At 56.4% G+C, this 27,962-nt stretch overlaps 1 protein-coding gene across 2 annotated transcripts; it reads left to right on the top strand.

The window, feature by feature from the left end:
• On the top strand, window positions 1-27,828 carry Rhbdf2 (rhomboid 5 homolog 2). 2 transcript variants are annotated; one of them, XM_076543787.1, is made up of 19 exons: window positions 1-122; window positions 14,414-14,562; window positions 18,075-18,231; window positions 19,269-19,393; window positions 20,932-21,127; window positions 21,205-21,408; window positions 21,974-22,097; window positions 22,396-22,514; window positions 22,646-22,843; window positions 23,798-23,909; window positions 24,108-24,182; window positions 24,313-24,474; window positions 24,688-24,794; window positions 24,919-24,982; window positions 25,080-25,174; window positions 25,396-25,471; window positions 25,601-25,701; window positions 25,877-26,030; window positions 26,570-27,828. In XM_076543787.1, the coding sequence occupies exons 7-19, from the start codon at window positions 21,990-21,992 to the stop codon at window positions 26,987-26,989; spliced, it is 1,791 nt and encodes a 596-aa protein (XP_076399902.1). In that variant the 5' UTR covers window positions 1-122; window positions 14,414-14,562; window positions 18,075-18,231; window positions 19,269-19,393; window positions 20,932-21,127; window positions 21,205-21,408; window positions 21,974-21,989; the 3' UTR covers window positions 26,990-27,828. The 2 variants fall into 2 exon arrangements, with proteins under 2 accessions (XP_076399902.1, XP_006993729.1); XM_006993667.4 differs by having other exon boundaries at window positions 21,974-22,102.
• Window positions 27,829-27,962: the final 134 nt, after the last annotated feature.

The raw sequence follows: 27,962 nt of genomic DNA, 5'->3' as shown, positions 1-27,962 counted from the left end.
CTGCGCCCTCGCGCAGGTAGGGAAGAGGCGGAGCGCCGGAGCCCAGCCTCGGTGGAGCCACCGCCTCGCCGCGCTGCTCGCTCAGCTCGCTGCAGCTTTCCGGGTCGTGCGGACTCTGAGAGGTGAGCGCGGGGCATTGGACGCGGCGGAGCTCGGGTTCATTAGGCCGCGGGTGTCCGAGGGGGAGTCCCCGGACTGCCCGGGACGGCCGCCGGGAGGGTCGGGGGCTGCGTGCCCTGCGGAGCGCCCCAGAGGCCGAGGCTGGACTCTGTGCCCGCTGGGCCGCTGGATTCCACACGCAGCTCCTTGGCCTCACCGGGACCAGGACGCCTAAGGAGTTCCCCGGAGCACGGTCACCAATGTCCCGGCGCGTGGTTTGCGCACAAGTTTTTAAAAGCCCAGGGAGGAAGAGGGCACTGCCTAGTGTTGGAACGTGCGGCCCCGCCTTCCACCCAGAAGTCCCTTTTAGACTTTCTTAAGACTCTACTCCCCTTTCTCCCGGGTGAACTCCCAGAGCCCGGGGCTGAAGTTTGTGCGTGGAGCCTAGCCGAGGTGGAAACAGGTGCGGGGGTGGGGAGGGGGGAGGGTCACACCACCAGAGTGGACCGGAGCTCTGAAATTGTACTCAGGAATAATCCTGGTTTATGGACCGAAGGATCTGGGGAGTTGGGCCCCCAGCTGATGTTTCTGCTTTGGGTTAAAGGTTAGGGAGCTGTAGGATCTGTGGGGCCCAGGCCTCTACCCCCATCCCAGGGCAGAGAAAGAACCCAAGTCCATGCCTTGACCCAGCTCCAGGAAACACTGAGCGGGGAGTCTGTAAGAGTTGGGACTTAAAGCCGGGCGGTGGTGGCGCACGCCTTTAATCCCAGCACTCGGGAGGCAGAGGTAGGCGGATCTCTGTGAGTTCGAGGCCAACCTGGGCTACCAAGTGAGTCCCAGGAAAGGCGCAAAGCTACACAGAGAAACCCTGTCTCGAAAAACCAAAAAAAAAAAAAAAAAAAAAAAGAGTTGGGACTTAATAGAGCGGAGGGGATGTGTATCTGAGGAGGAATTGATTGCCCCACGAGTGGAGCGGCAGCTGTTTCTCCGCCGGCTGGGTTGGGGGTTCCAGTGTGTGTGTGTCATCTGCTGGTGGAACAGAGTCCTCAGCATCTGTGTTGTGCTCTTGTGACCCTGTAGGTCAGGGAGAAGAAAATGAAACTTGGTTTTGAGCAGTGGCTCTTGTAGGGCGCTTTTGTCTACTAAGGATGTTTGGCAATTCCTGGAGACATTCCAGCTGTCACTATTCAGGAAGGAAGCATGTGTTGTTGCTAGCATGTCATGGAAGAGACCTAGGACCCCCCTACAATGCACAGGTCAGCCCCACAGCACAGAACTGGGCCCCCAAAAAGTCAATGTTGAGAAACCATACTGTGACCTGGTCCATCAGGGTACTGCTTGTGAATTCCCCTCGCTACCTCAGTTTTTCCAGGGGCTGTGGGAAGAACCAGGATGAATCTAAGTGAGGTAAAAGAGGTAAGGAGGTGTGAGGGCAGTTTTTGCCTTGGTGAGTGTCCTGCCTTGGTGCTACCAGGGAACGGGCCGTCTCACAGCACAGGCCTGGAGTACTTCACCCAGGATAGCTTTGCACACAGGGTAAGCCCAGGGTGAGCCAGAGTAACCCTTGAGCTCATGTATCCCTGGAGATGGAGGAAGGGCAGGACCAACGTCTGGTCCCATAGTTTCCCAAAGCTGGACAAGCTGAGGCCTCATGGATGGGGATGCCATGTGACCGACTGGAATTTTCCTTCTGAACACAGAACTAACTCTTCTGGTTATTTACACCAGGAAAATAACATCCAGGGAATAACGGGTCTCCTAATTCCCTGCGGCTCCCCACTCTTTCCTTCCAACAGGACAGATTGCCTCTGTGAGGTGTGAATCCTAGTCAGAGTGAGCTCAGGCCCTGCTGCATTTGCTGAGTGACAGTCAGGAAGCGTCCTACAGAGCAGAGTGCCCAAGGGATGACCAGGAGCGGTTGTGTCGGGCTCCTGGGCTCCTAGCTTTCTGGGAATGGAGGTGGAGGGTGTCGCTGGCTAGGTAGGGCAGGACCAGGAGAGGCAGCCAGACTTTCTCCCAGTAACTGCCCTTTCCATCTCCCCTTGTCCTGTCTGATTTTGGACTTCTTGCTTGGGAGCCCTGGCAGGGTGAGAAAGGAGGAGAGGGAGTCTTTGATTGATTGGATGATTTTGGTCTTTTTATCCTAAAAGCCCATGTGCCACCAGACCTGGTGTATGTGCCTTGAAATCCAGCACTGGCAGGAGAAAAAAAATCAGGGTTTGTCACCTCAGCCACAGAGTTGAGTCTGAGGCCGTTCTGGGCTGTATGGGAGACACCGTCTCAAAATTAGACAAAGACCAGGCCTTTTCAACAGAATATGAGTGTAGTAGTTACACCCACTGTGTGTGTCTCTGAAGGCATAAAGCTGAACACCCAGACTTCCTCAAAGCCACCTACTCCAAACCTGTGACGCCAGCTTCGCTTGCTCATTCTGGTCAGTGACACCCCACACACACACACACACACATACCTGGTATACACTCTGCTGCCTGGGGAGGAGGCTCCTGAAAGAGCGGGGATAAATCCCAGCTCTGGGGGACCACTGGGGTCTCAGCCCTGCTCTGGGCTCACTGATACTTTCCTGTGACCTGCACTGTGGACAGTGGCCTCCTGTGTGTGTGTGTGTGTGTGTGTGTGTGTGTGTGTGTGTGTGTGTGTGTGTGTTGCCTGCATGTATGTCTGTGCAGCGTATATACACTTGATGCTTGCTGCAGCCAGAAGAAGGTATTAGATCTCCTGGAACTGGAGTTATGGATGGTTGCGAGCTGCCATGTAGGTGCTGGGAACTGAACCCCGGTCCCCTGGAAGAGCAGCCAGTGCTGTTAACTGCTGGGCTCCATTACTTGTATAAACTGTCCAGCTCCATTACTTGTATAAACTGTGTCCCGGACAGGCACCAGATGACATCAGGAAGACGTCAAAGGGCTGCAGTGTACATGCTTGTGTTCTGGTGACTTGACGCTGCCCTCTGGGCCTGGGTCCCCTCACACAGCATATGGGAGCTGTGTGTTCTCCAAGCAGCTTGCCCCGCTCCCCCACACCAGCCCTAACCCAGCGTGTCCCTTGGGACTCGTGGGATCCCGCCTAGGTATTGCCCCATTGCCTGAGGGGATTTCCAAAGTGACCTCAGCATCTGCGTTGTTGGGAGCAGGCCTAGTCTCCTCTCCAGCTGAGACAGGCTGGGGGCGGAGTGATAGGACTCAGTGCTGGCTGACCTCAGCGGGCTAGCATGGCCCTGAGACGGGGCCTCTCGCTGCCAGGGCAGGCGCCTCTTGGCACACAGGCGGCCTCACAAGAGGAGCCAGCCTCGCCTGCCCCGCTGTTCGGAAGAACGAAGGTTTTTCCAGAACTGCCCCACAAGTATCCTTGGCCTCCCCAGGCAGCAGGAAAGGAAAACACTTCTTCTCATCTTCGGGGAGCTATGGAGGGTTGCTGGGTATTACCCTCCCCTGGCCAGATGTAGTCAGGGGCCCAGATGCAAGCATTTGGGGTTCAAAAGCTGCTGGGAGGCAGTTTCTGTCCATCCCACTCCCTGCCCCCACCACGTGCGCATAGTGGTTTGAGCCGAGTGAGTTCTGGCAGGGTCTTGGCCAGAAGAGCAGGTGATCCCAAGCTTAAGGATCAGAAAGCAAGATATTGGAGCCAGCCGACTCGGATCTCCGAGAGTGCTCAGTAGGATGGGAGTCATTAGGGTAGTCTTCGCCTCAGTTTCTCCAGATGTACAGTGGAGGATTATGAGGTGAGGATTTTAATGGTGACTTGTGGACCTCTTCAGCCTGGTTGTGACTGGGGAGGGGGCGGAGACTGTGAAGTGAGCCAGCACCACATGTGTCTGGAGATAGGTTGCTGTGCCCAGCACAGATTTGGAGAGACCCTGCCTTGTAGGCTACTGGGGTGTCAGATGAGAAAGCACATTCAGATCATCTGAACCCTAAAAGGAGCTGTGACTGGGGCAGAGAACCCCCTGGGGCTGCGGGTGTGCTGAGGAGCCCTGCTCCTCTGCCTCAGTAGGTGGCCACTGAACCCATGGTCACAGTATCACAGCTGGTGTGGAGGACTATCTGCCCCTTATCCCTGGCATAAGGTGGGTCTCTGAATGGTGGGAAACGTGCCGCGGGGTTCTGGGTAGAGGCAGGACCGAAAACTGAAGGCTCGGCTGAGCCCTAAAGGCCTTGATCAGCCAGGCCTCATAATGACAGCTGCCTCCGCCCTGCCTCCCTTGGTGAGCTCATGTTTGTGAGAGCACTTTGATAAGGAAGAGTGCTCCTCAAGGGTTAGGTGTCAGCACTCCTCAGCCCCTGTGCGGACGGTGGAGGAGGGGTGCCCGAGCCAAAGGTCTTTGCACCCCGTCTACCTAGAGGGAGCTGCCACTCCAGACAGGTCCTCTGGCTGCCTGGCTTTTCCTGTTCCAGGAGTGGTGGGGGAGGACCTGGTGGAGAGGTGCAGACGTGGCTCCATGGTTAAGAGCGCCAGCTGTTTGTGCAGAGGACTTGGATTCAGTTCCCAGCATCCATGTGGTGGATTGCAGCCGTCTGTAATTCTATTTCCAGGGGACCCAACACCCTCCCCTGGCCTCCATAGGCACTGCATGTGTGTGGTATACAGACATACATGCAGGTAAAAGACCCCACACACACAAATAATAATAAAAGTAAATCTTTAAAAATTAAAAAAAAAAACACAAAAACAACCTTGCTGGGTGGTAGAAGTATACACCTTTAATCCCAGCACTCAGGAGACAGAAGCAGGGGATGGATCTCTGTGAGTTGGAGGCCAGCCTGATCTATAGAGCGAGGTCCAGGACAGCCAGAACTACACGGAGAAACCCTGTCTCAAAACAACAAATAAATAAATACATAACTCAGGACCCTAGTAGGCTGCAAGCCTACCACTTCCTGACCATGGGATCTAGACCAGGGGTTTAATAATGTTGCGCCTTGATTTTTATTTTTTTTCTTGCCACCTGTCAAGAAGAATCCTGACACACGACTCTTGGCTCCTTCGTAGACCACGGGGGTCATGATGGTGCCGCTCAGCAGAGGAGGGAAAAAGCCATCGGTTAGCTGCTGGCTGTGCACCAGGCATTGTACATGCAGGATCTGCCCTCTTGTAGTGAATGTCACCCCGTCTCATAGCAGAGGAAACTGTGACAGGGTAGCCAGGCCACATGTGACGCTGGCTCCCAGCATGCCTCACTCTTCGACATGAGCGTCCTACACTGCACCAAAGTGAGCTGGAGAGGGGTGAGCTGGAGAGGGGTGGGCAGGTGCCATTGAAGGTTCTCCTGCTATGGGCACAGCTTGAATGGTCCTGTGTCTGAGTGCCCTAAATCCCTGGTACCCACTGTGTCTGGGGCTGGCATCTTCCTGGAGAAGCAGGGTGCCCCAGGGCAGAGTTCTGGGAAATCAAGTTTATTAGCTTCTTAATGACTGTTTACAAGCTGAAAAGTGTCTGGCTGGCATATTCCGTGCGGAGGGGCTCCTAGCCTGCAGAAGCAGATCCGGGCAGGATGCCGAGCGCCCTGTCTTGAGTAGGTTGAGGACGACCACATAGCGCGGCCCGCAATCTTTTGTCGCTTTTGAGTGCTCACACCTGGCCTGGTCACCTCCTCTTTCTTGCTGAATGACCCTGGGCAAGGACTCTGTAGGACAGGGTGAGGCTTTGTCCCTCAGTGGAACATGCCGTATGATAGGTGAGCCCTGGTCATTGGTGACAGAGACACCAGTGGGGCTCCATAAACAACAAATTAAGTTCAGAGATGTTAAGTGGTTTACTCGAGGTCACACAGGAGAGCCGGGCCCATGACGCCGCCTCCTCTGGTCAGGGAGTAGCTTTGACTACAGCCATACTCCAAGATGGCAGGTGGAAAGTGGGTGGGTGAGTGGCTTGTAAGTATCAGGCGAAACCCCAACTGTGTGCCTGTGGTGGTCACACCTTGGTGTCAGGGAACCCCAGAGAAGTAAAGTGTGCCGCTTTACTCAGCTCTTCCCCTCAGGCTACACCGCTTCCTGCCCCAACCCCTGGGCATGTCCCTTCTGAAACCAGTGAAAGAAACCCAATTCCCAGTAGCCAGGGTTCCTGTGACAGGCAGATCTTCCATACCGGAGTTAAGCTCATGTTGATGTGGTACCCAGTGGTGAGAGCTCTCTCTGGGGCCTGTCCTGACACCTGGCCCCCTGGGCAGGGCAGCCGAAGTGGGGCAGAATATACAGTCCCAGGAGAGCAGACTGCTGGATAAGCCTCCTAGAACCCCTTTGGTGTCTTGGTACTGTCCCCTAAAGCTGTGGTCGGCATCCCAGCCCGCAGCCCTGTGTCCTGCTGCCTCCTGCCTGGGGTGTGAGAGAGCTCCGTCCTAGGCTCCGCTCAAGGCACCTGCGCCTTTGCGCTCTTGCTGGAGGGGACCTGCCTCCATCGGCAGCTTCTAGAGTCACGATTTCCAGAGGAGCTTTGAGCTGGGGACTCCTGGCTGCATACCCATTTCCCAGTATTTAACAGTGTGTGTGTGTGTGTGTGTGTGTGTGTGTGTGTGTGTGTGTGTGTATGTGTGTGCGTGTGTGCGTGTGCGTGCGTGCGTGCGTGCGTGCGTGCGTGCGTGTGTGTTGCTGTGATGGAATCCAGGGCCTTGTATATGCCAAGGACTCAGTACCACTGAGCTACACTCATACCCAATTGCTGCATTTTGAGCTTTAGGGGTACAGAGCTTGCCCCCTCCCCCCACCTCAACCTGCTCCTGTCTCTGCCTGGCTGGCTGGCTAGTGGTCCAGAGAAAGCCCAGAGAGATGGGGGCGGAGGGGAAGATAAGGCTGGCCCTCCAAGAGCAGGGCACTGCACCTACACATAGGCATTCTCACACTTACACTGTGCTCTTGGCAGCTCCCTGGGACCCAGTACCCGCTTCCCGTGTCTGTGGTGGGCCAAATTGCTCTAACTGGGTCAGAGGGAGCCCAGAACTTGGGGTCTAACGGGGGAAACCCCCAAAGAAGTCAGCAGGTTGACAAGTCCTTGAACCTGTTCCTGCAGGTCTGGTCTTGTGAAATGAGTTTGGCACAAGCCCTGGGAAGTGGAGGGGAGAGACGTGGGGGCTCTGTGGGGAGGTCTGTGCAGGGTGTGAACCCACAAGCCATTTTTCTTTTTCTTTTTTTTTTTTGTGGGTGGCCGAGTGTGCTGACTCTGTTCCCACCTGCTGCTCCATGCCTCTGGGGAAACGGCCGTGGGGAAAGGCGCAGCGTCCTTCCCCTGCTTTCCCTGTCCTCCTTGCAGACATATGTGCTGCTGCTGCTGCTGCTGCTGCTGCTGCTGCTGCTGCTGCCGCTGCCGCCGCCGCCGCCGCCGCCACCGCCCCGTTCTATACCTTGCCACCCTTCCCAGGTCCCGTCCCCTGCCAGCCTGTTCACACAGCTGCCTTTGGCTCCATCCTCACAGCCTCTTACCAGCGCCAGGAGACGTTCAGCAGTGAGTCACTGGCTGTGGGGGACCAATCTGGAGACTTCTTAGGTGGCAGCCCCGTCTTACCTGGGCTGTCCTCCCCGGACAATCAGGGCTGTAGAACTTTGGGAGGTTAGCAACGGTAGCTTTTTTTTGGTCTTTTTTTAACTGGGGATTGCAGCTGTTGAGGGTTCCGCTTCCTCTTTGTAGCTTTCTAAAAAACTCAGAGGTTCCCAGCAGGGCCCTGGGAGGGAGGTATAGTTTTGGTTTCTGTGGCAGGGAAGCTGGGGAGAGAAGTCGCTTCCTTGCCCCCAGCCCACACTGTCATCATCCTGTGACTCAGCAGGGACCTGGCATGACGTCCGTCTGCCACCACCCCCTTCCCCTCTGCCCACTCTCTGCATGCTCCAGGACTTGCCCTCAGCTCAGAGCTGGACATGGCTTCTGGCCCAGGTGCGCTTTCCTTAAGTCCTCTGCTTAGGTGACCTGTAACACTCCCCTTTGGTCGTACTCAGTGGTGAATAGTGGTCTCCCCCTTTCCCTGGAGGGGAGAGGGCTACTCACTCTTTGCCCTTTGGCCCCTCCTTCTGTCCTCATTTCTGGCCATATGTGGCCTTGGCTCTTACATCAAGCTCCCATTCCTTTGGGATACAGCTGTCAAGCTACCTTAAAGCCCTGGCTCCTCAAGTCCACAGAGCTTAAGGGAGCAGAGAATTATTAATAAGAATGCTGAGACTTCAGAATCCTGCTGGTGGGAGTGAGCGCATTGGTGGCAGGCAGGGGGAGATTAGGGGAAGGACCCAGGTCAGACCTGTGGGCAGGTGGACAGGCACCAAGTAGGAATTTGGGCATATGTCACAGTGAGGGAGGGGCCCCTGCCTAGTGTGGTTGGGGGAGCACCCCCTGGGGGTGACCTTGACTACCATGCTGCCATGCCTGGGTTGGCCCTGCCTTGTGAGGGAGTGGCTGGGCCCCACCCTTTGTGGGGAAACCGGATTCTCTGGGCATTCAGGGTAGTTTCTGAGTCTGCGTTTCTGTATGCCTAGCCCCGGCCACCGCTGGCTGGGCGGTGCTATCTGAAGGCTCTCTGGAGAGCATGCTGACCCTAGTGGAGGACGTGGAGGCCATCTATCCAGGGCCCCTGGGGCCACCCCTCTATGTCTGCCCTGCCCCCACCCCTACTGGCTACCACTCCAAAGGAAGAGGAAACCCACCCTCAGCCCTGGCTGTTTAATCCAAGCGCATCTCTGGGGCTCTGGCTGGAGAATCTTTTGTGGGGCAGGCTTCTCCCTAGAAGTTAGACCAGGATCCAACTTAGGCAGGTGGCAGGGAGCCGTAACCCTAGCCTTGGCCCCTTCCGCCCCCACCCATGGGCAGCAAGCCTGGGGTCTTGGAGAGCTGGGCGGATATGACTGTGGGTAAGAGGAAGCCTGCTCCCAGGATGTCACAATTTCCTTTGCAGTGAGCAAGCCCTTCTGGGGGCGGGAGATAAGTGGCTGCTAGGGCGGCTCCCACCGCTTTTTCTTTGTCTGGTCTCTGTGGCCTCTCGTGGACACAGGTCACGCAGGAGCAAACCCACTCATCCCCACCGCTCTGCGAGGTAGCTGCCAACACAGCCGGTCCTGGGAAGGGTGGGGGCAGAGGGGTCAGGGGAAGTTCTGGGAGAAGAAGTCTCCATTATCTGGGCTGCCTGTGGTCTGAGCTGTCACCGTGTCTAACTGCCAGTGAACAGAAAGGAAACTGAGTCTCAGGGATTCGGCTACTTATGGACCATCATTCAAGGCTTGGTGCTGTCTTTGCAGGTGATGGTAGAGACTTGCCTGGCATGGGACTCCTCAGCAGCCCTACCCTGCCCCTGACGCCAGACTTTCTCTGGGACCCTAAGATTGTCCCAGAGGTCGTGAACTTCCCCTGTCCTGTGGCCACAGTCGTGTCTGCCCTTTCCATCTGAGATTGGCACAGACAGCAGCACAGGGGGTGGGGTGGGGGTGGGAGGGCTCCTGGGTGTATGTGGGGGGGGGACCCCAGCTGGAGAGGCTTGGCGTCTGAGGGCAGCTCCTCAGAAGGGAAAAGAACTTATGGCTAACCAGGGAACCGGGTCACTGGGCCTCACCCCCAGCCAGCACCCAGTAACCTCCGTCCAAGCCCTGCAGTGGGACGGGGCAAGGTGAGTGACCCCCAGAGCCAGCTGCAGGGTTTGAGAGATGGCCTCTGCCCAGCGTCCATGCAGACTGACCTCATCCCCAGCTGCACAGACTCCCACCCCCCTACCCACTCCTCCAACTGGGACTCCACGGGGACTGACTGGGTGTGAGAACAGAGTGGGAGACTCCTGCTGTCAGACTTGGGGGTGCTGAGAGCAGGGTGGTGAGCAGACAGGCTTCCGGGGTGTAACACACCTGACAGAAGCAGTGGGGGACAGGGTGGCTGTGCCCCAAGGCGGGCAGGACCGTGGCGCTGAGGGTAGCGTGGTGTCCCGCAGCCCGGAGCTCACACGGGTCCTGACCCTGGACATGCTGCCCAGCCGTGCGCACCATCACCCTGACTCTGAGCAGCAAGATATCTGAGATGAATGATTCATTTTCTGGGTTTAATCTCCTCAAAAGACTTCCGTGGTCTGGGCTGCTGCTGGAGGCCATGCTGTGTCCGTGGTCCGTGTTGCCACCGGAAACCACGTTGTCGGTGATCCTTGCCCCTGCTGGAAACCATGTGGAAGTTGGTGATCCACGCTGCCACCAGCTGCTGTGGGCACGGGAGCTTCTTCTGCAGTGGTTCCGATGGCTGCAGACTCAACAGACGTGGAAGCCTTCCGTGACAGCCCCTCCCCCGCCCCACAAAACAGTCTAGGCATGAAGCTATCGAAGAGAGTCTTTTATAACCCGCATAAACTTAAATTTTGCCAGGTAGAGGTGCTGCACACCTTTAATCTCAGCACTTGGGAGGTAGAGACAGGTGGATCTCTGTGAGTTCAAAGCCAGCCTGGTCTACAGAGACAGCCAGCGTGGTTACACAGAGAAACACTGTCTCAAAAAACCAAAAAAGAAAAACAATTTGATGAAGATGCTGAAGTATAATCTTCAAAGTTGATGGTTTCTAGTCGGGGCGGGGTGAGGAAGGACTCAGTTTTCTTTAAGGGGCTGGCCCCTGGAAGTTTCACCATGCTCCAGTGAATATATGGGCAACAGAAGTTAGACTTGGTGGGGATTTGGGGGGGGGGGTACAAGGAGGGAGGGCGGACCTGGAAGGAAGGGGAAGTGAGCGTGGTTGGGGTGCATTGTATGAAATTCCCAAATAATGAATAAAAATATTAACGTGGGGGGGGGGGCGGGGAGAAGCAGTAGGGGCTGGCCAGGTAGACTAGGTGGAAGCTGGCGTGTGGGTGCAGGGCCTCGGATACAGGAGGTGGGAGCTTGGAGGAGGTGCAGGAAATAGAGCTGTGTTTTAGAACTGTCCTGTTGCTGTGGAGAGACACCGTGACCAAGGCAGCTTATAGAAGAGGGCATTTAATTGGGGGCTTGTCTACAGTTTCAGGGGGAAGTCCATGCTCATCATGGCAGAGAGCTTGGCAGCAGGCAGAGAAAGAGAAACCGGACCTGGTGTGGGCTTTTGAAACCTCAAAGCCTACTCCCAGCCACACACCTCCTTCAACAAGGCCACATGTGACCCTCCCCAAACAGTTCATCAGCTGGGACCCAAGCATTCGAACACGATCCTGTGGGGCCTCTCTCATTCACACCATCACAGCCTGGCTGGGTCATCACAGAGCTGACTCTGGGCGGTGCCTTCAGCCCCTCACTCCAGAAGGGTCTTGCTGTTAGCCAGAGTCAGAGTCGGACACTTCTCTGCTGGTGGCCATCTTTGCCACGGCCCTCCTTCTTGCTGCCTGCCCCTCCCCATCGGTGCCAGTTTCCCAGGGTAATGTCCGCCTGATGCCCTCTCCCTGCACTCTGCTCCCAGGCGATTGCCAGGTTGAGGAGCTTCTGTGTAGAGGCCCCAGGTGAGGCTGTTGTCCTGGAGTTGTCCCCAAGCAGTGTCTCATGTGACAACCAGTGCTCCTCGGAGTCTGACAGTCCAACCCCAGTGTCTTCCATCTGGGATCTCGGAGAACTGTGGGACAGGACTCCTGACACCTTGGGGTGTTGGAGCCAAAGCTGAGGTTGTTGGTCTTGCTTAAAAAGGCAGAAATGTCCTTGGCCAGCTCTGCCTCAGTTCTTCAAAGCTACGCCCCCCCCCCCACACCCACCCAGCCAGTGCTCTGTCTGCGTCTGTGATATGGAGGGTTTTACAGGCCTCAATACAGAGGGCAAAGCCTAGAAGGCCGTGCAGGTGGGATCAGAGAGGGGCCTAAACCAGCCCCTCCTTCCAGTTCACCCGTGGCAGCCTCTGGGCAGCACAGGCCTCTGCCAATCATGCTTTGAGAATCACTAGGATGCTAGACCATGGCTACCTCCCTAGATGACTCCCCAGCCCCATGATGAGGGTCCTCCAGCCCCGAGCGTACCCTGGAAAAGAGGTTGCCAGATTCCCAAGGTGGCCTCACACCTACTGTCTGACTTGAGTCTGAGCTGCACCCCTTCTCTGCTGTGTGAGCTTAGGTAAGTTAATCAACCCCTCTGAGCCTCTGTTGCCCACCTACACATCAGAAGCGTGATAGCGTCTCTCTTGGAAGATGTTTTGAGGGACAGTGCATGTGGAGGGCTGGGCCAGGCCTGGCACAGTGGTGCTGATCTTGCCCAGACTTCCCAGCAGCTCCTGGGGCTTGCTCCAAGGACGGCTCGCTGTGTTCCTCTGCCTTGCTTATGATATATGTATGCCTGAACAGGGCATTCTAAAGCACAGACACCACGGCGTTCTCTTTCAACTAGTCAATGTTATGTTGTGTGGATTTGATGTCAATACATTAATCAAAAAACAAACACAGCAGAACAGGTCCCTGTCACTTGAGCAATCAGGCTGACTAATGGAAAATAAATCTGTTTTTATTTGTGGGGTTGGAGGGAACCAAGCCCTCCTGCATATGTGTGGCCGGCACCGTACCTCTGAGCTACAGCCTCGACTCCTTCTTCCCTTTGTCTGCCTTGTTTGGGACAGAGTCTCTGTTGTCTACTGTGTGTACACCAGGCTAGCTGACCCTCAGGCTTCTGAAAGTCCTCGGCCTCCACCTCCTGTCTCGCAGGAGGCATGCTGGGATTACCGGCGCTGCCGCAGTTGGCTCTCCCTGGGTTCTGCACACTTGCATGGCAAGCACTGTCGATCAAGTCGTCCGTCCGCGTGTGTGTGTGTGTGTGTGTGTGTGTGTGTGTGTGTGTGTGTATGTATGGATGTGTGGTGTGAGGAGCCTGTGCCTGCCAAAGGACAACCTTGGGTGTCATTCCTCAGGGACCATACACCTTTCTTTGTTTTTAGACAAGGTCCCTCACTGCCTGGGACATGGCCAGGTAGGTGAGGCTAGCTGCCCGACCAGCCCCATGGATCCTTCCTGCCTCTGTTGATCCAGGGCTGGGATTACAAATCCGTGCTACCACGCCCAGCTCAGACCTCCACGCTTGTATGGACAGCACCTCAGCACGGAGCCCATCTCCCCACCGCAGAAAGTAAATCTTACTCAGGAGACAGGGTTGGGCAGATGCCACTGGGGCTGGAGAAATGACTCAGTGCTTCCATTCCCGGCACCCACATGGCGACTCACAGTCGTCTGTAACGCCATTCCAGGGGTCCGAAGCCTCTGGCCTCTGGGTCCCAGGTGCACATGCGGCGTACAGCATACATGCAGGCAGGCACACACACACACATCGTTTTTAAAAGTGTTTGCCACGTGAGCCTGATGTCCCGAGTTGGTCCCTGGCGCCAATGATGGAAAGAGAGATTAAATTAATTTTCTTTTAAAGCCAACAATTCCTGGACTTGTGAATTGAATATTTACTATTTTTAAGATTTACTTATTTTTATTTGCATGGAGGTTTTTACTCCATGTACGTCTGTGTGAAGGTGCCAGATCTCCTGGAACTGGAGTCACAGACAGTTGTGAGCTGCCATGTGTGTGCTGGGAATTGAACCCGGGTCTCTGAGATAACAGCCAGTGAGAGTTCTTAACTGCTGAGCCATCTCTTCAGCCCCAGTGAGCTAGGAATAATGGCACACACCTATGTTCCCAGCACTCCAGAGGTCAAGAGCAGAATGATCAGGAGTTCAAGGTCATCCTCAGCTGCACAGCAAGTTCAAAGCCAGCCTAGACTGCTTGAGACCTTATCTCTAAAGGATAAAAGACCTTTGTTGTTGGTTTGTTTGGTTTGTTTTGGTTTTTCTTTTTTTTTTCTTCTTTGAGACAGGGTTTCTCTGTGTAGCTTTGTGCCTTTCCTGAAACTCACTTGATAGTCCAGGCTGGCCTTGAACTCACAGAGATTTTCCTGCCTCTGCCGCCCCAGTGCTGGGATTAAAGGCGTGCGCCACCACCGCCCGGCTGTTTTGGTTTTTCAATACAGGATTTCTCCATGTAGTTTTGGTGCCTGTCCTGGATCTCACTATGTTGACCAGGCTGGCCTCAAACTCACAGAGATCTGCCTGGCTCTGTCTCCTGAGTGCTGGGATTAAAGGTATGCGCCACCACTGCCCAGCAAAAGATCTTTTTAAAGTAACATTCAAAACAGAATAGGGGCAGACCTTGATGCCTGGCTCCAGTCAAGCCCTGGACCAGACCTTGTCTGTGAGTGGTAATAGGTTAAGTTAATAGCCCAAGTTCAGTGGCCACATGGATCTTGGCTGGAGCAGTACTCTGAAGGGCCCTCACTCTGGGTCTCCTCCTGCCCCTCCTGTGGGAGACGGGTGAGGTCAGGAAAATGGGACGATTTGGAGGTTGGCCTGCCCCCTCTAACCTGTCCTGTTCTCACAGGTTGGCAGCTGTCCTGGCTGGCCTACAGCCGTCTGTCACTCCATCTGTCCACCGCGACCCCAGGAGCGTCCACAGAGCAAGGAAAGGAGCGGAACATGGTGTAAGACGCCCTCCCAAGCATAGGAAGCAGGGACCTCACATACCTGAAGGTAGGAAGCTGGTGGCCCGGTGGTGGCCTCAGGCACCGCTAGGAGACGGGGCTGGGGGCTGCTCAGGCGGCCAAGGGGGAGCCTCTGAGTAAGTGGCATTCAGACTAAGCCAGAAGGTCCTCTCTGCCATGTGATGGTCAGGGATCAGAGCGACGTGCGCAGACAGAGCCCGGCTTCTGAGGAACCCAGGACCTTGCACGTACAAGACTGATGTGTTGGCCTCTTGACTCTATCTCTAGCTCTGTTTGGTTTTCTTTTTATGTTGTTTATTTTGAGACAGGACTTTCTATGTAGCCCTGGCTAGCCTTGAACTCACAGCAATCCTCCTGTCTCAGCCTCCCAAATGCTGGGATTACAGATATGTACCACCATGCCCTGTTTTTTTTTTTTTAATCTTATTTTTATTGATGTATATGTGTGCATTCTGTGTGTGCAGGAGCCTGTGGAAGTCAGAAGGCATCCTATCGCCTGGAACTGGAGTTACAGGCTATTGTGAGCCACCTGATGTGGTGCTGGGAACCGAGCTCAGGTCCTCTGGAAGAGTAGCCGGTTCTTAACCACTGAGCCATCTTCTGGTCTCTCTTTCCTTCTCCTCTTTTTCTTCCAATACAGTCTCATGTATTGATCCCTCGAATTCTTTGTGTAGCCCCGACCATGTCTTCAACTCTCAAATTTTCCACGTTTATTTATTAATTCTGTGTGTATGTGTTTATGTTCTATACATACGACAGTGTGCCTACGGAGGTCAAAGGGCAACTTATACAAGAGACGATTCTCTCCTTCCAGTGTGGGTTTTAGAGATCCAATTCATATTGTCAAGTTTGATGGCAAGCGAGCGCCTTTACCCTGAGCCTTCTCAGCAGCCTGGGCTCTAAATCACAATCCTCCTCCTGCCTCTGCCTCCTGAGTGCTGGGATTACAGATGTGTGCCACTATATGCCTTTTGTGAGGGGCATCTTCACTTAGATAATGCTCAAGGTCATGGCCTGGCTCAGCACGTCAGTCCTCCATGTATTGAGCAGGTGTTAAGATGAGGACATTGTATGAATCTGCACCCTTGTCTGTCCAGCCCTCCATTGACAGACACCGGGTGGTTGTCACCTTTCAGCTCTGGTGAATGCAGTGCTGGGGACATTCCCGCACCGTGTGTGGGGACAGCCCTTGAGGGATGTTCTGAGGGTCCCTTCTAGGGAGAATGTGCTTTTTCTCTCTCTGCTATGCAGGCGGACGTCTGAGCGGCACTTCTTCAGCACGTTCACTGAGGCAAGCCAGCGCCACTTGTGGGTCAAGCTGGGGGCGCCCACCTCCAGCTGAGGGGCCGGAGTGCCACAGTCAGAACACAGCTGGGAGGGGGGCAGGAGCACATGGAGCCTGGGGGCACATGGAGGAGCTTGGCCTTGAAGAACAGCATCTTATAACTGAGCAGAGAGAGATAGGCATGATTTTTAGATTTAAGTCCCATTGGAAGGGACTTAAGGGCAACAGGTGGAGGGTGGGGAGACTTGTGAGCTCTTTCAGGTGAGAGCAGGCTGTGGAGAAGGATAGACGGAGAGAACTCGGGGCCTTGAGAGCTGGCTCAGTGGCTAAGAGCACTTGTTCTTAGAGGACCTGGTGTAATTCCCAGCACCCATGTTGTGGCTTGCAGCTCTCCATGACTCCAGTTCCAGAGGGTCTGCTGCCCTCTTCGGGCCTCCATCGGCACCAGGCATATGCATTGGGCACTACTGCACGTGCAAGCAAAGCACTCATACACATAAAATAAACAAATTAAAAAGTAAAATTAAAAGCTACCGAGAGCTGGAAATTGGGGCTCCATGTGGTGGCTGTCAAGCACGCCCTCCCCCACCCCCACCCACCGTGGCCTCCTGAGCTTCCCAGAGCTGCAGGGACAGAAACAGACAGCGGGTGCCTCATCTTGGAGCCATCAAAAGGGATTGGATTCAGCGGCCCAGTCCAAGCAGGGAAAAGTTCCCTAACGGTGCACAACCACCTCCTCTTTACGGGGCTACCTGTCCAGATCCGTTGACGTTCTCAGCACCCTTGTTCTTCAGGCCAGCCTCCTGTGTCCAGTGCTGTCTTTAATACTTCACACACCCACACAGTATGATCAACACTAGACAAAACATCCTGTGTAACCATCCATCAGGAATTGATCTTGGTGTGTTCCACTTAGAGAGGACTTTTCTGTCCTCAAAGAAGGCAAAGACGTCCATCTGTGTGCTCCTGAGGGAAGGGGGTCCACACCAGACCCGAGAAGCTGGGCCGGTTTCAGAAGCCAGGCTGTTAGCTGGAGCACAAAGGCTGCCCTGAGGGACGGCCTCAAGCTCGTTTTCTGCTTTGCCACGCTCAGTCTTTTTGTTCAGTGAGCGTGAATCACCTTTCTTGTTAAAATAGAAATGCCAGGACTGGGGATGTGGCTCATTTGGGAGAGCGTTTGCCTAGCATGCATGGAGCCCTGCGCTGGATTCATAGCACCACATATACCAGACGGCAGCACATGCCTGTAATCCCAGCACGTGGGAGGGAGAGGCAGGAGAATTAAGGAGTTCACAGTCACCGTTAGAAACGCAGCAAGTTCAAGGCTAGCCTGGGATGAAGGAAAGAAAAAAATGAGAACTACCAGGCTAGTAGCAGTTTCGATTATCTTTCTCTTTTCTTTTTCTAACAGCTGTAGCCCAAGCTGACCTAGTCCATGCTACCCTCAAACTCACAATATTCTCTTCTCAGTCTTCCAAGCACTGGGATTACAGGCGTGTACTAACTACACAGAGGCATGTGATATTGCTGAGGCTGGCCTTGAACTCCTGGGCCCAAGTGATATTCCTTCCCTGGGCTCCCAAGCAGCTGGGATTATAGGCTGGCACCACTGTAAGAGGCTTTCACTCCACCCTGAGGAGGCAGCCTTGAGGGACCTGTGTGGTGGGAACTGGGCAGAATCACCACTTCCTCTGCATGACAAGGCCTGCTTCCCCAGGAGAAGCGCCTGCCCTGCGTAGTTGACCCCTGGTGGCAGCAGCTGGTGCCTGCCCGGCAGCAGCAGCAGCAGCAGCAGCAGCAGCAGCAGCAGCTGGCACCAGTTGGCAGTTTGCCATGCTTGGTGGTCTAGAGTGTTCCTGTCCGTTGAACATTCCCCCAGAGTCCGAGGAAGGGCCCTCTGTCCATGGCCGCCCCTGGCCCCGACTTGCTCTGACCACACCCACTCCTCATCCTTCTGCTCCTCTCACGGTTTGGTTCTCACCAAAGCAGAGAGACCAGGAAGGGGCCGTGGTGGGGTCAAGGCTCTCCTCACCCCTGCAAGTCAGAAATGCAAATGAAAGTCAGAAATAGACCCCAAGTTCCTCCCCCCCCCCCCCCGTCAGGTGTGGCCTGGCTGCCTCTCTCTGGAGCTCGGTCTGAGGCCACATGAGGCAGGTTGGTGCTGGCCTTGGGCTGCCTTCCTGGTTCCAAGATCCCCAAGGCCCTGAGTCCTGCCACCTCTACATGCCTGTTCTGTCACCCCATCTCTCCTCTAGCGTCGTGTCCACCATGGCCTCAGCTGACAAGAATGGCAGCAACCTCTCTTCTGTGTCTGGGAGCCGCCTGCAGAGCCGGAAGCCACCCAACCTATCCATCACTATCCCACCCCCGGAGACCCAGGCCCCCAGCGAGCAGGAGAGCATGCTTCCTGAGGTGAGAGCTGGAGACATAGCCACAGGCAGCAGGTGCGCCCTCCGGCACAGCACCCGCTGGGTGGTTGCACTTCCTAGTCACGCCCATCCATCATGGTCCACTGGCGGCCCAGCAGCCTCCGTGTGGGCCTGAAATATTGCAGGGAGCGAGGCCTTGAACTCTGGAACTTTGGGAGCTCTTTTGCCTGGTGGCCAAGGAACAAGGAACACTGTCCTTGAGAAAAGGGCTTGTTGGCCAGCCTGGGCTCTGGTTGTTTACATGTCCCCTCTCCGGCCCTGACTGGCCTTTTCTGAGGGGGTGTGGACTATCTGTGGTGGCCTGTGTGGGTGCAGGGTCCCACAGTGCCAGCAACCCACCCCTGTAGCTCCTGGCTCTTGGGGGGATGGGTCAGTGTTTCTGTCCGTTTGGACTCCTGTCCCATAAAGAGCTCATTGAGAGCAGGCCCCAGATAGCGTGGGCTTTGCCCACAGCCTCAGACATAAAGAGGATCTGTGTTAGGGCCGCCTGCTCACCCCGAGGGCTCCGTAGGACACGTGAAGAGAGGCAAGACCATCCCACATCATGGGCAGATCATGTATAGGGAGGATTTGCTGGGGTTTACTGGAAAACGTGATGTGTTTTGTTCCTTTTTTTGAGACAGGGTCCACGTAGCCCAGGTTAGCCTCGAGCTTACTATGTAGTCAACAGTTACCTTGAGCTTCTGATTTTTGGCCTCTCCTTCTTGAGTGCTAGGGTTGCATGTGTTCACTACCTGGTGCATATAGTGATGGGACTTGAACCCAGGGCCTTGTGTATGCCAGGCAAGCACTCTGCCAACTTGAGCTACATCCCCAGGCCTTGCTAGAAAACACTAGGAAAAGTTTAAGTTCAGAATGAAGGACTTGTGGAGGGTGGGGTGCAGCTCAGTAGTCTAGCGTTAAAGTGGCCTGGCGTGTCAGAGGGCCTGGGTTCTGTCCCAACACTGCAGTAACAAGGAGGGAATGGGGACACAAAAATGGGCTAAGCGCTCAGCACATGTCCTCCTCGCTGCCCCGCAGAGGCCCAAGAACCCAGCCTACCTGAAGAGTGTCAGCCTCCAGGAACCCCGAGGACGATGGCAGGACGGCACAGAGAAACGCCCTGGCTTCCGCCGCCAGGCCTCTCTGTCCCAGAGCATCCGCAAGTGAGCACCGCCCCCCCCCCCCCCCGACACCCCAGCAGCCTGCACATTCTGGGCACCTGATCTCTCCCAGGGCCTGAGCCCTGTGTCCCCTTTCCAGAAGGAGTAGACAGAGTCAGTAAGAGACAGCTCCCTGAGGAGGCGTGGATGGGGGGTGGATGGGGGAGCCCGGCCCAGGTGTGAGCCTGACAGGATGGGCCGCAGCATGCTGCCGAGGGACCCCCCAGTTCCCCTCCTCATGATGTAGCCTTCACTCTAAGCCTGGTCACTGGGCTGCAGCTGGGGACTCAGTGGGGCTCAGGGAAGCTGATTCCCGGGACCCTGAAGGTCCACGGTGCAGCAGGTGGTTTAGCTTATGTACACACAGGAGCACACGTGCCATCACCCTGGGGTCACCTCTACACACACACACAGACACAGACACACACAGACACACACACAGACAGACACACACACACACAGACAGACACACACAGACACAGACACACACACACACACACCACCACCACCACCACCCCTTATAACACTTTCCCTAAACGCACGAACCGTTACCTCCGTTACCTCATCCACAGGTACCCTCAACCTACACATCACCTTCCCCATGTACACACACCCACACGACACTTGTCACCTCCCAGAATACACATACTGTCGTCCCCCATGCTGCCTCCTTTAAACACATGCACTTTTATCCCCCACCTCCCTGTGCACACACATGCACCATCACCCCACCTCCCTGTGCACACACACACCATCACCCCACCTCCCTGTGCACACACACACCATCACCCCCACCTCCCTGTGCACACACACACCATCACCCCCACCTCCCTGTGCACACACACACCATCACCCCCACCTCCCTGTGCACGCACACACACACACCATCACCCCCACCTCCCCTGCACATACACACACCATCACCCCCACCTCCCTGTGCACACACATCATCATCACCCCCACCTCCCTGTGCACACACACACCATCACCCCCACCTCCCTGTGCACACACATCATCATCACCCCCACCTCCCTGTGCACACATGCACCATCACCCCCACCTCCCTGTGCACACACATCATCACCCCCACCTCCCTGTGCACACACACACACACACACACACACCATCACCCCCACCTCCCTGTGCACATACACACACCATCACCCCCACCTCTCTGTGCACACACACACCATCACCCCCACCTCCCTGTGCACACACACACACCATCACCCCCACCTCCCTGTGCACACACACACACACACCATCACCCCCACCTCCCTGTGCACACACATCATCACCCCCACCTCCCTGTGCACACACACACACACACACACCATCACCCCCACCTCCCTGTGCACACACACACACCATCACCCCCACCTCCCTGTGCACACATGCACCATCACCCCCACCTCCCTGTGCACACACACACCATCACCCCCCACCTCCCCTGCACATACACGTGTACCAGGACCCCTCATACTTACTCCCCTCCCTCGAAGTGCATGCCTACGTTGCACCCTCCCGTGTCTGTTTCACAGGGGCACGGCCCAGTGGTTCGGGGTCAGTGGCGACTGGGAAGGCAAGCGGCAGAACTGGCAGCGCCGCAGTCTGCACCACTGCAGCGTGCACTATGGCAGGCTCAAGGCGTCGTGCCAGAGGGAACTGGAGCTGCCCAGCCAGGAGGCGCCCTCCTTCCAGGGCACCGAGTCTCCGAAACCCTGCAAGATGCCCAAGGTGGGCTTCGTGGAAGTGTGGGGCAGTGGGCAGCTCTCCCGGGCCTGGGCACCTGGCTCACTCACTGCCTCTTGCAGATCGTGGATCCCCTGGCCCGGGGGCGGGCCTTCCGCCACCCGGATGAGGTGGACCGGCCTCACGCTCCCCACCCACCTCTGACTCCAGGGGTCTTGTCCCTCACATCCTTCACCAGCGTCCGCTCTGGCTACTCCCATCTGCCCCGCCGCAAAAGGATCTCAGTTGCCCATATGAGCTTTCAGGCGGCCGCCGCCCTCCTCAAGGTGAGACCCGCGCTGAAGGATGCATGTCTCCATCCGTGGCCGCCACTCAGCTCACCTGGGTGTCCGCTCTCTGTGTCAAAGCTGTGAGTGCATGCATACCCAGAAGACCAGGGATACCTGTGTCCTGGTCCCCAGTTCCCCTGCGAGACCCTCACCGACCCTGTGTTTTAGGAAGCTCCTTTCTCCGGTTGTGGGGGGAATGACAGGAGATGAAGGATCTTACCAGTGGGCAAGGGCCTAGTGCGCTGGGCCAAGAGGCAGCAGTGAGGGGCACAGCTCCAGACTGAGCGTGATAGCATGGAATATGGACGCCTTGAGTATTGGGGTGCCAACCACTCATGTGAACAGGCAGGAGGCTGCGAGGGAAAAGCTGATCCGAAACCTTGGCAGGAGAGGCTGTGTAGGCCAGCAGCTGCTGGAGCCCCATCCTGGCCTCCTGCTCCGGGCAGCTCCTTCAGCCCATCCACTTATCAGATGCTCCATGCCTTTGCCAGTCTGCAAGCTGCCCCTTTGGTCCTGGGTTCTGGGTCTCAATGCTGAGGGAATGCTTGTGTTCCACGCCCAGGGGCGCTCAGTGCTGGATGCCACTGGGCAGCGGTGCCGGAATGTCAAGCGCAGCTTTGCCTACCCCAGCTTCCTGGAGGAGGATGCAGTCGACGGCGCAGACACCTTCGACTCCTCCTTTTTTAGTAAGGCAAGCATGGGGCGTGGACTCTCTGGGCAGGGGCTGGGGTGGCCTGGGAGCTGAGAGAAGTAGCCTTGGCTTTGACTGTGTCCTGCCAGGATCCCTGAAAGGTCCAAAGGCAGGATGGGGTGTGTCCTTTGTGAGCCATTGGGCTGGGCTCCCATAGCGGGGGATGTGGAGTCAGGGATGAGGAGCATGTGGCTTCCCCTTCCATCCTGAAGAGGCCGCACAGATTGGTGTGCCAGGGGATGATACTTGGGACAGTGACTCCTTACCCTGTCTCTGGTGCCCCTCCACTCCAGGAAGAAATGAGCTCCATGCACGATGATGTATTTGAGTCTCCTCCACTCTCCGCTAGCAATTTCCGAGGGGTCCCACACTCCGCCTCCCCAGTCTCCCCCGATGGAGTCCAAATCCCTCTGTGAGTACAGGGTGGGGACTCTTCAGTGCCCGGCCCTTTCATCTGCCAGGCTCTGCTCCCCCATATCCACCCCCCCTCCCCCCCGTTCACCCTGGGAGGGTCCTCAGGCTGAGAACCTTTGTCACCACCAGAAAAGAGTACAGCGGCCGGACCCCAGCTCCTGGGACCCAGCGCGGCAAGCGCATTGCCTCCAAAGTAAAGCACTTTGCGTTTGACCGGAAGAAGCGGCACTACGGCCTGGGTGTGGTGGGCAACTGGCTGAACCGCAGCTACCGCCGCAGCATCAGCAGCACCGTGCAGCGGCAGCTGGAGAGCTTTGACAGCCACCGGTGAGCCTCCAGGAGCCAGCCTGGACCGGGCACTGTTTCCAGAGCTCCCAGACCTCTCTGGGCCCTCACCCCACACACGGCCCTCACCCCACACACGGCCCCTTCTTGTTTGGTAAACGTCTCAAGAGCACCCCCTGCAGGTCTGTCTCGTAATGACAAGCTCCCAGACGCACGCGAGTATGACGGTGGAGAGAACCCACTCCCCAAAGTTGTCCTCTGACCTCCACATTCATGTCATGTCGTGTGCACACTCACCCCAATATACATCATGCGCACACACACACACACACACACACACACACACACACTAATAATAAATAAATAATTTAATGTTTAATCCCAGTATTCAAGAGGCAGAGGTAGACAGAGCTCTGTGAGTTCAAAGCCAGCCTGGTCTATATATTGAGTTGTAGCTAATGTTCCATAGAGATACCTTGTCTCAAAACCAAAGAAGTTAAAACAGAACAAAAGGAGTTGGAGCCTGGAGTGAGGGATTCTGGGGGAAGTTGGGCACAGAAATGTTAAGGGAAACTGGAAATAAAAAATGAGATAGTCACAGTATGATCAGCAATGTGATCCGATAGACATCGGACTCCGAATTATACAAAGTAAGAAATGACAGGTGTGGAGGGGGAGTGGCTGGGGTAAGGGGTGGGCGGAGTCTCCCAGGTGATGTGAAGTGTGTACAAGGCCCTGGGCTGTTCCAGGAAATGGACGCAGAGGAGAAAGGAAGAGATGAGCATAGCCAGCCCTGACAGTTAGCAGTAGTGAGGGTGATGCTGATCTTCATCCACATCCCATCCGGGGTTTTAAAGAGAGACACCTGGAGATGCAGCTTCTGAGTTTCTGTGGGGAAGGCTGAACTGGGGTGATCGGAGAGCCCGGGGAAGTCCGCCATGTCCAGGGGAAGGCAGGGCGGGAACTCGCTGGGCTGACGGAGGCCTCTGTCTACAGGCCCTATTTTACCTACTGGCTGACCTTTGTCCACATCATCATCACCCTGCTGGTGATCTGCACCTACGGCATCGCACCCGTGGGCTTTGCCCAGCATGTCACCACCCAGCTGGTGAGTAGGGCTCTCCCACGGGGCTTCAGCACGCTGGGCACCAAGCGTCTCCCACTGCGGCGGCCTGGCCCAAGGTGGAGGTGCTGAGGCTCACAGCCTGAGTCTTTCTCAGAGGCTCCATTCTGGGGGTGCCACCCATCCCTCTCCTCTCCCACTCAGGACTCTGGCTCCTCTAATGCCACAAACTACCTCTTGTAGGTGCTGAAGAACAGAGGTGTATACGAGAGCGTGAAATACATCCAGCAGGAGAACTTCTGGATTGGCCCCAGCTCGGTGAGGCTCGGGCTGGGAATGCCTGGGAGCCCTGAACCCTGTCTCTCCACACTGGGTAGTGAGCAGTTGGGGACGGCCCGCCCCTTCTGAGTGTGGAGTGCTGGCTCACCAGCCCCTCTCCCAATCCCAGATTGACCTGATCCACCTAGGAGCCAAGTTCTCACCCTGCATCCGGAAAGACCAGCAGATTGAGCAGCTGGTGCAGAGGGAGCGTGACATCGAGCGCGCCTCGGGCTGCTGCGTCCAGAATGACCGCTCAGGCTGCATCCAGACCCAGAAGAAGGACTGCTCGGTGGGTCCAGCCCCTAACCCTGCCAGCTCCACCGCATCGCTTCTTCCCAGCCCAGCCCAGCAGACAAGCCCAAAGCTGGGCTGGAAAAGTTGGGCAGAATGGCTGAAGTACCTGAGCCTGGGGAAATGGGAGGAGCCTTTGTCCCGGAGGGTTCCCCGCCTGCACCATCTGAATGACATTGCCCTGGCATGACCTGACCTCTCTGCCGTCTAGGAGACGCTGGCCACTTTTGTGAAGTGGCAGAATGATACTGAGCCCTCAGATACGTCTGACCAGGGCCAGAAGCAGCCGTCAGCTGTTGTGTGTCACCAGGACCCCAGGTACAGCCCAGAGCCACCTGTGGGTCCAGAGTGGTACCCAGCCATCGGAGCTGCCTCTGGACTGGTGGTGGGTGGCTGCGGCAGGCTGGGGTGGCCCACTCTTCATTTCGCCCACTGCTTTCAGGACTTGTGAAGAGCCAGCCTCCAGTGGGGCCCACATCTGGCCTGATGACATTACCAAGTGGCCGGTACGTGAGTGACTCATGCAGAAGGCTGTCGGATGAGGGTGGGGACGTTTGGCTTCCTGTCACTGAGGCCCACCGCCATCGCCACCCTCTGTCTTAGATTTGCACAGAGCAGGCCCAGAGCAACCACACGGGCTTACTGCACATAGACTGTGAGATCAAAGGCCGACCCTGCTGCATTGGTACCAAGGGCAGGTGAGCCAGCGCCCCCCAGCCCCACAGGCTGATGGGCCTCTGCAATGGTCCTCCGTTCTCTGCTCGTGGGTGATGGGGCGGCGGGGTGGGGGTGGGGGTGGGGGCAGTGAGACAGAAGGGAGCTTGCTCTGTCCTGCCTGCCGTGACCAGGTGCTGGGCTCCAGCCTCGGTGGGCAGGGGCCCTCTGGAACGCTCATGCCCTGTCGGCTCCCTGTCCACAGCTGTGAGATCACCACTCGGGAGTACTGTGAGTTCATGCATGGCTATTTCCACGAGGAGGCCACGCTCTGTTCCCAGGTAGGCAAAGGCTGTCTGGGTAGTGGAAGCCGCAGGGGTGCTAAGGCTCACTGGATCCTTCCCATTTGGAAGCCTTAGACCTGGCCTGCCTCCTAGGGCAGCACTAACAACCCTGTGTCCCATACCCAGGTGCACTGCTTGGACAAGGTGTGCGGGCTACTGCCTTTCCTCAACCCTGAGGTTCCCGACCAGTTCTACCGGATCTGGCTGTCTCTCTTCCTGCATGCTGGGTAAGAGGTGCCTTGCTGCCCCTTGCCCAGACTCCTGTGCCTTCCCACCTAGATGCTAGAGAAAGGGCTTCTGGACCGGGCACAGCAGGCTCAACCTGACTGCACCTGTGGTGTGCCCAGCTGGTGGGCATGGGCACGTGGGAAAGGCTGACAATGCTCACATCTCTGTCCCCAGCATAGTGCACTGCCTTGTGTCTGTGGTCTTCCAAATGACCATCCTGAGGGATCTGGAGAAGCTGGCTGGCTGGCACCGGATCTCCATCATCTTCATCCTCAGTGGCATCACAGGCAACCTGGCCAGTGCCATCTTTCTCCCCTATCGGGCAGAGGTAGGACTTGGGAGACAAGGGGTGGGTGGGGTGTGCCCTTCGTTTTGGGCCTCAAGCTTTGTGGGGAGGGCCGACCCCACTGCTTCTTGCCCTAGTCTGACCCCAGGAGCTGCAGGGAGGGCACAGAGCCCCTGCTGTGTCCAGCTGAGCTACAGATGGACAGCTAAGCTGGAACCTACTGATTGGTCCCTTAATTCTTGGCAGCGGGAACAGGGACAGTCTTGAGTCACCAGGGATCCCCACTCCTTTTTCAGTGAAACCCTCCATGTGGCTGCTCTCCACCCTCAGGAGGAGAGGTCTCTTGAGCCATTCACCTTGAGTCTGTTGCTCTTTCTGCTCTGTGCCCTGTCCACTGCCTGTGGTCTCCTCGGAGCAGGCTGGCTTGTGCTAAGTCCCAGGGTCCCACACCCAGGTTTTCTGCAAGGATGTGCAGAGTAAGCCCAGCAGCTCCTGCCTCATCCTCTGAGTGCGAGATGCGCCCCAGGGCTGGTACCCCGTACCCAGAGTCAGTGTGCCACCTCTCTCCTCCCCGCCCCCAGGTGGGCCCAGCTGGGTCACAGTTTGGCCTCCTTGCGTGCCTCTTTGTGGAGCTTTTCCAGAGCTGGCAGCTGCTGGAGCGACCGTGGAAGGCTTTCTTCAACCTCTCGGCCATTGTGCTTTTCCTCTTCATCTGCGGCCTCCTGCCCTGGATAGACAACATTGCCCACATCTTCGGCTTCCTCAGTGGCATGCTGCTGGCCTTTGCCTTCCTGCCCTACATCACCTTCGGCACCAGTGACAAGTACCGCAAGCGAGCTCTCATCCTGGTGTCGCTGGTGGTCTTCGCTGGGCTCTTCGCCTCCCTGGTGCTGTGGCTCTACTTCTACCCCATCAACTGGCCCTGGATCGAGTACCTCACCTGCTTCCCCTTCACCAGTCGGTTCTGTGAGAAGTATGAGCTGGACCAGGTGCTACACTAACTCCGCAGAGGAGGGGTCTCTGGGGACTGCGGGGCCCTGTGCTGGCTCTCCAGGCAAGGGTGACTCCATAGGACACAGGTAGTGCAGGCGGGTTCCCCGGGGAGGTGAGACCTCCCTTTCTCCGGTCTGGATGTTCCTGACCCAAGCCTGGGGGACATCCAGGTCACCTGTGTCTTCACAGCTCAGGTCCTAGGTCCTGCCTGCCTTTCTTCCCCTGCGGAGACAATTACTGTTCTTCCCAGGCTCAGGGCTCTGGCCTGTGCGGGTGCTGTCTTTGTCATCACTGTGACGGTGACCTCGCCAGACACACAGCTGCTTCCTCAGCTGTCCTCAGGGTTGAGGTCCCTATCATGCTGCTATGACCCGTCTTCCTGTTTCTCCTCTCCTCCCAGTCCTCCAAGCCCTTCCTGCGTTTGTCCATGGACTCCTGCACCCACTCCTCAGGCTCCTGGACAGAGCACTGTGGTAAAGGCTTTGGCCGTTGTCCAGGGACAGTGACAAGCAAGGAGAGAAAGCTCTGTGGGGATGCTAAGGGCTTCTGTTCAGCGAAGAAGCCAGATCTGCTGAGCCACCAGCTCGGCCCTAGCTCCGGCGTCTGTATCTGGCCACACAGGCCGGCTCTGATGTTGGGGTGTCCTCACCACCTCCACCTCACTCCTGCCTACGTGGCCAGGGGCTGAGCCACCTTGAGGACTGGCTCCCAGGGGATGCTTGAGGCTCAGCCAGGCCTGGGGTTTTGTTTGTTTTTCCAATTTATATTATGGTCCTAATTTTTTACAGTAACGCTAACTTTGTATGGACGATGTCTCAAGTTTATTAAATAGCATTCTCTATCAAAATACTGCTTTTAGCCTCAAGCCTCTGGGAGATTGAAAACTCAAACTTGGAGCTAGAGAGGTGGCTCACTTCTGTCCTCGAGGAGGACCTGGGTTCAGGTCCCATCTTAGTCCCCATGTCAGGCGGTCCACAACCA

The sequence above is a fragment of the Peromyscus maniculatus genome, chromosome 8, assembly GCF_049852395.1.
Source record: "Peromyscus maniculatus bairdii isolate BWxNUB_F1_BW_parent chromosome 8, HU_Pman_BW_mat_3.1, whole genome shotgun sequence".
Lineage (NCBI taxonomy): Eukaryota > Metazoa > Chordata > Mammalia > Rodentia > Cricetidae > Peromyscus > Peromyscus maniculatus.
This window is presented reverse-complemented; position numbering and strand designations above follow the sequence as displayed.